Consider the following 10,245-nt stretch of genomic DNA (forward strand, 5'->3'; position numbering starts at 1 on the left):
CAGGATTCGAACCTGCGACCGCAGCGGGCGCTCGGCTCCGGACTGTAGCACCTAGAACCGCACGGCCACTCCGGCTGGCGACTGAAGTGGGAATAATCCACAATGTCCCACAACAAATTCCGCAGTTTTTCAACTGAAACTGACTGAGAAAATATGTGTCACATTGCTTATTGAACATCCCTCGTAAAATGGTCTGTATGGAATGTTGTCCTGTTTGGTGCTGAAATGTGGACACTAAGGAAGAAAGACAGAGAAAAGCAGGAGGTGCCATATGGACATGGCAATGTATGGTAAGAATAAGCTGGATGAATAGAGTGAAAAATGAAGGGATACTGAGAATATAGAGAGAGCAAAGACAATTACCGAGTGTAACAAAAGAAAGAAAAACTAGATTGGACATACATTTAGAAGGAAAGAGATACTTATTAAACAGTCTTAGAGAGTTATGTGGAAGGGAAAAGGAGGCAACAGAGGAAGGGATCCTGGATGATGTAATGGAAGTCAGCACATACGGCAACATTAAGAATGAAGCAATGGATTGCAGGATATGGCGAGACAAAAGACTTGCTAATACAGCTGAAAATTGATGATGACAATTTCTTACTGTGGTGTCTTCTGTAAGATGCATTGGGTATTCTGAAGTTGGCCCTATTAAGAGTGTTCGAGACCAGCTCAGAGCTGCCAACCATGACAGGTATCTGAGCAAATGCCTCCAGGAAGCTTCACAGTGCCACTGCCACCAGTACTCTTTACATTCTCCTGACAGTTCCTTAGTGGTTGTGGTAGTCTATGTTCAGAAGTGTTAGCTGCAATCTGCAAAGCCTCCTACAGAGAAAGTATCACATGTTACCGGGCAAGGACTTTTAGTACTTTGGACTCTGTATTTTGTCTAGTGTTCTGTCATTCAATAACTGCACAACTTGCACATGGGCTAACTTTTAAACCTCAAAGTTACATGTTTACCAATGAAGATATTACCTAATTATTATGTCACAGCTGTTTCTTGTTTTAGGGGAGAGTTTCCCTACTTGATAATATGTGATACAGCACTTATACAACCAGTTTTACTGGGTCATACCACTTTAGGCTGATAAGGGTACATATTCTTAGATATGTCATGCATGATATTGCTTCTAATGATTCTACAGCATACAGTTGGTCCTAATGATCCAGCCAGATGCCACACAGCATAGTCCTGCAGGCTGCCACTTGTCGGACACCTGCAGCTGATGCAGCTCCATTTCACTGTGACATCAACTGTGGTAAGGAGGGCACCACGATCACCGGTCATGGCTGTCACTAGCTTGCATCCATGAGCCACGTTAGTCTGGCCAACTACACATACACCGGGTAACCTTTATAAGACCACTGTCTGCAACTCCTGATCAATGCAAGACCGACCTCACGGTACAGCATATCACAGTCCTGACAACAGGGCAACCACTGACTGTGACAGCAACATACTCCAACCTTGCCTACTGCAGTGCTACCAACTGTAACAGACAGATTCTCTTGCAAACTCGCAGAAATGTTATGTTTAAGTGACATTTCTTCTAATAGATGTGGACGATCTTTATGTTCACTTCACTGAGAAACTATTTCTGGTGCTCATGTTGCTGTGTGCTTCTGGTACAAATAAACAAATTTATACTGCAAAATACATTACATTAATTTATTATGAAGATGTAGATGAAGATGAAATGGGAGATACGATACTGCGTGAAGAGTTTGACAGAGCACTGAAAGACCTGAGTCAAAAAAAGGCCCCGGGAGTAGACAACATTCCATTAGAACTACTGATGGCCTTGGGAGAGCCAGTCCTGACAAAACTCTACCATCTGGTGAGTAAGATGTATGAGACAGGGGAAATTCCCTCAGACTTCAAGAAGAATATAATAACTCCAATCCCAAAGATAGCTGGTGTTGACAGATGTGAAAATTACCGAACTACCAGTTTAAAAAGTCACAGCTGCAAAATAGTAATGCGAATTCTTTACAGACGAATGGAAAAACTGGTAGAAGCCGACCTCGGGGAAGATCAGTTTGGATTCCGTAGAAATATTGGAACACGTGAGGCAATACTGACCTTACGATTTATCTTAGAAGAAAGATTAAGAAAAGGCAAACCTACGTTTCTAGCATTTGTAGACTTAGAGAAAGCTTTTGACAATGTTGACTGGAATACTCTCTTTCAAATTCTGAATGTGGCAGAGGTAAAATACAGGGAGCGAAAGGCTATTTACAATTTGTACAGAAACCAGATGGCAGTTGTAAGAGTCGAGGGGTATGAAAGGGAAGAAGCTGTGGTTGGGAAGGGAGTGAGACAAGGTTGTAGCCTCTCCCCGATGTTATTCAATCTGTATATTGAGCAAGCAGTAAAGGAAACAAAAGAAAAATTCGGAGTAGGTATTAAAATCCATGGAGAAGAAATAAAAACTTTGAGGTTAGCCGATGACATTGTAATTCTGTCAGAGACAGCAAAGGACTTGGAAGAGCAGTTGAACGGAATGAATAGTGTCTCGAAAGGAGGATATAAGATGAACATCAACAAAAGCAAAACGAAGATAAAGGAATGCAGTCGAATTAAGTCAGGTGATGCTGAGGGAATTAGATTAGGAAATGAGACACTTAAAGTAGTAAAGGAGTTTTGCTATTTGGGGAGCAAAATAACTGATGATGGTCGAAGTAGAGAGGATATAAAATGTAGACTGGCAATGGCAAGGAAAGCATTTCTGAAGAAGAGAAATTTTTTAACATTGAGTATAGATTTAAGTGTCAGGAAGTCGTTTCTGAAAGTATTTGTATGGAGTGTAGCCATGTATGGAAGTGAATCGTGGACAATAAATAGTTTGGACAAGAAGAGAATAGAAGCTTTCGAAATGTGGTGCTACAGAAGAATGCTGAAGATTAGATGGGTAGATCACATAACTAATGATGAAGTATTGAATAGAATTGGGGAGAAGAGGAGTATGTGGCACAACTTGACAAAAAGAAGGGACTGGCTAGTAGGACATGTTTTGAGGCATCAAGGGATCACAAATTTAGCATTGGAGGGCAGCGTGGAGGGTAAAAATCACAGAGGGAGACCAAGAGATGAATACACTAAGCAGATTCAGAAGGATGTGGGCTGCAGTAAGTACTGGGAGATGAATAAGCTTGCACAGGATAGGGTAGCATGGAGAGCTGCATCAAACCAGTCTCAGGACTGAAGACCACAACAATAACATTTGAGGGCCAACTGAAAGTCCTGCACAAAGCATCTATTCCCTGTATATCTTTCAGAATCTCACAATGTTTTTGTGGTGTCGTGATTTTACATATAAATGGCCTCATAATGCATTTGATATTTTCCACCATGTTATTTACATGTATCATGAAGAGTAATTGTCTTTTAACGCTCAAGAATAAGTACAAAATTACTTTTACTTCTGATGCTTCTAACCTGTTGAGAGTAACATGTTAACACGCTAGACTCCTGAAATCACTCACATACTTGGTTCGAAAATAAACTGATTTTTTGTTCACTAGGCAACAAGGTGGAAATGTACTATTTGTTCACAATGTCCTGAATGAGGGCTCCCAAATTCTGGACTGGCTGTAGCCCGTTTAATTTTGTCAGCTTGGGGCCACGAGTGTCTTGTGTCTGGCCACTTCCAAATTGGCTAGCAACACAGTACCCATGTGTATCGTAGCTGTTACACAGTAACTGTTGTGCTGATGCCAAACCAGTAAACACCTGTGTAATGGCAGTACTGCATTATGAAAATGCAGCTTGTTCCTCCCACATCGCCTCTCCCATCTTTGGCTGTCCATATGCTGGAAGACAGTGGGTGGAGCTTACTTTCTCCATCCCCCACAACCCCCCTGAAAATTCATTCATGACATTGTGAACAAACTGTACCTGATGCATTCCTAAAATAAACATTGTATCAATCTAGGTGCAGTTATGGGTAAAGGATACACAGTGTATCCCTCATACATACTATATATGGCCAGACAAAGGAAACAGACTGTAAAATTCTACTACAGCGTGCTAAGGGACCTCTACGATCAGACAGATGTCATTCCTACTAGATTAAGAGACATCAAGCAAATACAAGCAAAGTTAATAAGTATGAAAAGTAATGAACTGGAGGGACTTACGATAAAATCCAAAGCAAAGTCAGTCACTGAAGATGAGACTGCTGCATTGTACCACCTTGTCAGACACGCAAAAAACAGAAGTAGTAGTTTCAGGGATGAACTTCAAATCGATGATGGTACCATAATCACCACCCAGAAGGAAATAATTAAAGAGATCTCAGTGTACTATGAACGTATGTATAAAACAAACGAAGAAGAATACGATGAGCTCTTTGGTACATATCTTCCACAAAAATCACAAGATGATAATGAGAACATTTCTTTGGACATCACCAAGGAAGATGTACTGGAAATCACGCACAGCTCCCCCGCTAGTAAATCTCCAGGACCTGACGGACTGCCCATTGAATTCTATAAACTATTTTACACCCTAATAGGAGAAAAGTTCACCAAAATAGTCAATGAAGTCTTACATGGAAAACCAGTGCCTGCAGAGTTCAAACAATGCAAAATTGTGTTGATCCCAAAGAACAGAGGTGGCAATAAACCTATGGCCAACTTTGCTTTTAAAGTCCGATTACAAAATTATAGTTCAAGTAATTAATAAGTGCTTTACACCATGCACCGCTGACATCATAGGCCAACAGCAGACTTGTGCTTTTAGAACGATGATTATACAAACTGCGGCTTTGTATCACGATGTCATTACGCTAATGCAGGCAAGTAACATAAAATGTGGACTGCTTTTCATAGACTTCCATAAGGTATTTGATCAAATTAATCATAATGCGCTGAATGGGCTTCCTGCCAAAAACTATTGACATCATCAAGAACATGACAATGGGTATTACTGCACAAATCTCCGTTAACTGTCAACTGACAAAACAAATTGAAATAAAAAGGGGTCTTACCCAAGGAAGCCCCTTATGCATACTCATGTCTGTTATATCGCTGGAACCTTTCCTGAGACAGCTACTGCACAGGCTGACAGGCGTTACCATTCAAGGAACAAAGACTGTGGTAGGTGCTTACTTGGACTATGTAGGCGTAATCATCAGAGACCAAGCAGATGTGACAACTAGAGATGTTACTTGCAAAACATTGTTCCACATCAGGTGACCAGATTATGACACATCCAATTCCCATTCATATTAGAAATGTGTGCTTTCTCTTGTCTTTCTTTTCCACTTAAGCAGACTCTACCACACCAAAGTGTGCCAAATACAGATAGTTACTAATGAATTTGCGAGAAACATGCCAAATCACCTAACAATATCACATGGATCCTGTAAACTGGTAACATACAGTGTAGGAGTCCTCATACTTTAACAGTACTGAAAAACACAGTGACATCTTGCAGTTTTTCCTCCCTATATTCTCTCAGATCATCTGAGCTCTTGTTACTTTTCAGGAACAAGGCACTGCACATTTAGTACAGAGAAGTCCAGTGCATAAAGCAAAAGTGAGATCTGGATTATATTGAAAATCCTGAAACTGCTGTAGAGTATGCCATTGAAACTACAACTCAAGCATTTGAGGTTTACTTTCCATTTCTCCAATTCTGTTCAATGTCAACAAACAGAAATCTGCATGATGGTAAATACTAGTACCTTCATGCACAATGGCCATAGACACGACAAAAAACCGCAAATTGTTTTCATTTTATTGTTCACTGAGTGTATGTGGCAGTTCCCTTTGAAGGAATAAATAATTAAGGTAAGATGACCTGAATAAGATACAAAAATCATGAACTTTGGCTGTATTTATAAAGACAGAGAGTACTTGTTAGGAAAAAAATTGTACAAACAACAGTTATGAAAAAGACAGACAGTAAAGTAAAGATGACACTAAGAAGCAGTCAGGCACAACAAAAATACTGTCACACACACACACACACACACACACACACACACACACACACAGAGAGAGAGAGAGAGAGAGAGAGAGAGAGAGAATTCATGCACACATGACCACTACCTCCAGCCACATTGGCCAAGCTGCAACCATTGCATTGGACTAAAGTAGGAATCGGGAGTGAGGTAGGGGAAGGGGAGGGATACTAGGGTGCAGTTGGCGTGAGAGAAGAGTGCTGACAGGCACAGCATCCAAGGTGCAAAAGGCGGCAGGATAAAGCTGTCAGGCACACCGTCGGTAGGCTGTGGTGTAGGGTGAGGGGTGGTGGAGAGCAGAAAAGGAAAAGAGCAGCTGGGGGGGGGGGGAGGGGGGGGGGGAAAGCCTGGTGGGTGCATTGGCAGAGAGTGGCACACAATGTGGGTGATGGGGCAAGAGTTAGAGTTAGAGAGAGAGAGAGAGAGAGAGAGAGAGAGAGAGAGAGAGAGAGAGAGAGAGAGAGCGATAGGACAGAGGGGGTGAAAATAATTGGGTGGAGGGTGTGGGAATAGTAGGTTATTGTATGTTGAGGCAGAGAGAGTTTTGAGAGCAGAGAATGAGTTTTAAGGATAACTCCCATATCCACTGTTCAGGAAATCTCCACCCAATAGCTTCCCCCCTGCCCTATGTGTGTCTTTCTCTGGCAATGCACCCACCGGTCTTTTCTGTGTATGAGATGCAAACTTGGTAGAGATGTGAAATGTGTTTTATTCATCTCATAACTTACACAATTCCAGAACATATGTCTGATGTACAGGAGACATGTCAAGGTTACAATTTGCTCATTTTAAATTTTGTCACACTTACAATAATACTTTGTGAAGAATTTACTTATTCAAAATTTGTCAAACTTACAGTATTTATATTTACTATAACTATAATACATTTTATTCCATTTGAGGGATCCAGCTCAAAGTATCACTTCGTCTTTCATGAAATCTTCCACAGAGTAGTAGCACCAATCAATTAGAAAATCATGTAACTTCCTTTTTAAAACATTTATCTTTATATTCATTATGTCACACCCTTTTATTGTGTTGTAAATTTTTATGGCTATATCCTGAGGAGTCTGAGCATGCAGTTTTAAGTGATGTGAGGTGAGCATAAAGTTTTCTTTATGTCTTGCGTTGTAAGAGTGATAAAAAAATTTTTTTTTTAATAGATCAGCTCTGCTGCATAGGAAAAGAACCTCCTCAAAGATGTATAAAGAGAGGGCAGTTAATATTCTTAGGTCATTAAATAATGGTCGACATGATGCCCTTGGCTGTTCAGTGCATATGTTGCGAATGATTCTTTTTGCCACTTTAAAATTCGTGAAACATTTCCCGAGTTCCTCAAAAAATTATGCCATATCAAACAACAGATTCAAAACAGCTGTAGTATGCTATTTTCCTGGTGTCCATATTGGTGGCACAAGCTAAAATTTCGACTGCAAATGCAAGGCTGTTTAATTTATTTGCTAGATATTCTATATGAGTATGCCAACTCATAGTTGATTCTCAGGAACCTTACTGAGTCAAGTTCTTCCATTTTTGATTGTTGTGAGTGATACAGATTTCTTCAATTTCTGGCTGTTTGGATTTAAAACTCATGATGGAGATTTTTGAAATTTTTAGCCTTAAGCCATTCAGACTGAATCATGTTTCCTAGTTACTTAACGTATTCACGACACTCTGTGCTATACTGTCAGAATTTTCATTTTCAGGAGAGGGCAGAAGTATCATCTGCAAACAAGGTTAAATGAGTATTTATATTGAGAGGCAAGTCATTTACATAGAACAGGAATAAAATTGATCCATGGATTGAGCCTTGAGTAAACACCATGTGTGACAGTTTTCCACTCTGAGATGTAATCTGCTCCATTTGATGTGACTACTACCCTTAGTTTCCTTTCCAAGAGATATGATTCAAACCATTTCAAAGCAATATCCCTTATTCCATACCTGCTGAGTTTGAAAAGCATTATGGAATGGTCTACAGAGTAAAATGTTTTTGTAAGATCACAGAATATTCCTGCGACCTTAGCTTTCATACCAAGTGATGAAGTAATTTTTTCAATAAACTTATTTATCGCATCTACTGCGTTTTTAGCTTGTTGGAAGCCAAATTGGTTATGTGAAATGATATCATTCTGTCTGATGAAGCTTTGTATATGTAAAACAACATTTTTTTGAAATATTTTTGATACAACAGGGAGTATAGAAATGGGGTGACAATTTCCCATAACACCTTTTGATGTAAGGCTAATATTTTCTCAAGTGTGACAAATGTTCTAAAACTCAATGAACACTTACTATCACTCCTAGAGTGCAGCTTATCAAAATTATTTTTACACCAAAGTGAAGTTAATAGTGGAAAAACAAATTATGACATTCCTAATTAATGGCAGCATGCATAACAACAGAAACATTGGCAACAGGTTAATTATGGCTTACTTATGAATAGACTGATTGTATAATTTTTTTTTAAAATTTTATCGGTATCATTTTAGGGCACCTTCGCTTAATCATACTTAATGTGCATGAGTAAGTGCTGTGAAAACACTGTCACAAACGTGTTATCACAAACATTCCAAATGGCAACAATTAACTTCAGTGAAAAATAACCGCAATATTTCAAATTAGACTGTGTATTGGATCAACTGAAGAGTCTGATAACAGATGTTGGTACATCCCGTAAAAAATGGTGGCATGTGAAGTCATATGTTTACAAACAGAAAGAATGGTACAACAATATTTATTTTTTGTTTACATCAGTTTTTCAAAATGAAACTTGTGGTGGCAGTCTGACATGTCATAGCCAACAGTTTTGATTAGTTTGGAAGGAAATACCTTGGTTGTGAACTTAAATGGCATCAAACAAATCAGTTAATTTGTGTTCTCTGTCTCCTATTGTATTGCATAATTCTAGTACAAAATATTATAAATATATTAAATTGCAATGATGTGGTACTGATGCTGTGCCAGTGTCGCACTTTCCTAAATATTACTGTTCCTTACAGATACGTTATCAAAAGCAAGACAGTGTCATAAACAGCGGTGTCATAATTCAGAAGTGTTTGGGAAACATTTTTTTACTTACATTAAGGGATAAACGTTTCAACTGTGTCAGATTCCGTTAATTCACATTACATGCAATGGGTTAATAACACTGCTTCCTGGGTTTAGCCAAAATAGAAAATTAAATGTTAAAGCTGTGAACAAGTTGCCGCACCTATAACATTTTGTTTTACTAATGTTGGAAGACCACTCTGCACGCAGAAAACACTGAGTTGCTGTTAATGGCACCTCCGGCCTCACTTTAATAGTGTAGATAATGTAACAAGAATTAAGTGATGCCTATGATGCACAAGTTACTAAAAACAATTTAGGTAACAACTTGTTGATGTACATCGAACACTTACCGTTTGGATCGACCGCTTCTTCATAGGAAGGTGGCGCACTGTTCTCGGGCGTTACATGGCCGAGAACCGATCCAGGAAAACTATGATACGGCGGAGGGCGGCTTGACTGCGACTCTGAGGACTGACAACCAAGAATGGGTTGCGAAGATGTCGCTGGGCTCTGGCCATCTGAATCCTGCCACAATGGAACAAATCAACAAATTGTTCTGATATCTACGAATCATATTACCTCCAATCTCACTCATAACATCGAAAGACTTTTCTCCCTCGACTCCGCTGTTGTAGCAACGTAGGCACAGCGTCTCTTAGAATTTCCTGATGAATGAATTGGCAATTGTTTTTTCAACAAGGGCGCATGTAATGTGCAAGTGTAACACACCTGATTCCTATACAAGTTCTCATAGGGTGTTTCCAACTCTGCCATGTTCTGGTCAAAGACCTATAGCAATTCTAGACACTGTTACATTCTTCGAATTACAGTATTTTCATCACGGACACACATGCTCTAACTCACTTTCACATACTACCCATCACTGTAGGCATAGTCAAATGTCAAATTCGAATCGCCGTAAGTCGCATCCTCGATAACAGTAGAAGATCGAAAAACACTGACTGCGACTGTAATAATTGCGTCGATTGTTGCACTTGGATGCAAAAGGACTCTTTCGAAGCTTGTTTGTAACTGTGTCTTAACCGCGAATAATTTTGCATTTAAGCTTGCTACTGTATTTTCATATGGTTAAAGTGCATAATTATTTTGAGCAGCTGCTATTCGATCCATGCATCAGCTTTCACTGCAAAAATAAATTTTAAGACTGTAATCGGGCAGCTCTTCTTTCGCATATGATCGATAGAATGCGTTCTATGGA

The 10,245-nt window shown here is 39.5% G+C and overlaps 1 protein-coding gene across 1 annotated transcript in view; it reads right to left on the minus strand.

Moving 5' to 3' along the window:
* The window catches only part of LOC124605463 (transmembrane protein 272-like), a 53,239-nt gene extending 43,270 nt beyond the window's left edge, over positions 1–9,969 (minus strand). The window contains exons 1-2 of the mRNA XM_047137152.1: positions 9,756–9,969; positions 9,377–9,551 (exon numbers count right to left, since the gene is read on the minus strand). Coding sequence (XP_046993108.1) covers positions 9,377–9,551; positions 9,756–9,800 — 220 coding nt within the window. The 5' untranslated portion in view covers positions 9,801–9,969. The remainder of the gene's footprint in view (positions 1–9,376; positions 9,552–9,755) is intronic.
* Positions 9,970–10,245: the final 276 nt, after the last annotated feature.

The sequence above is a fragment of the Schistocerca americana genome, chromosome 3 (genome assembly GCF_021461395.2).
Source record: "Schistocerca americana isolate TAMUIC-IGC-003095 chromosome 3, iqSchAmer2.1, whole genome shotgun sequence".
Taxonomy (NCBI): Eukaryota; Metazoa; Arthropoda; class Insecta; order Orthoptera; family Acrididae; genus Schistocerca; species Schistocerca americana.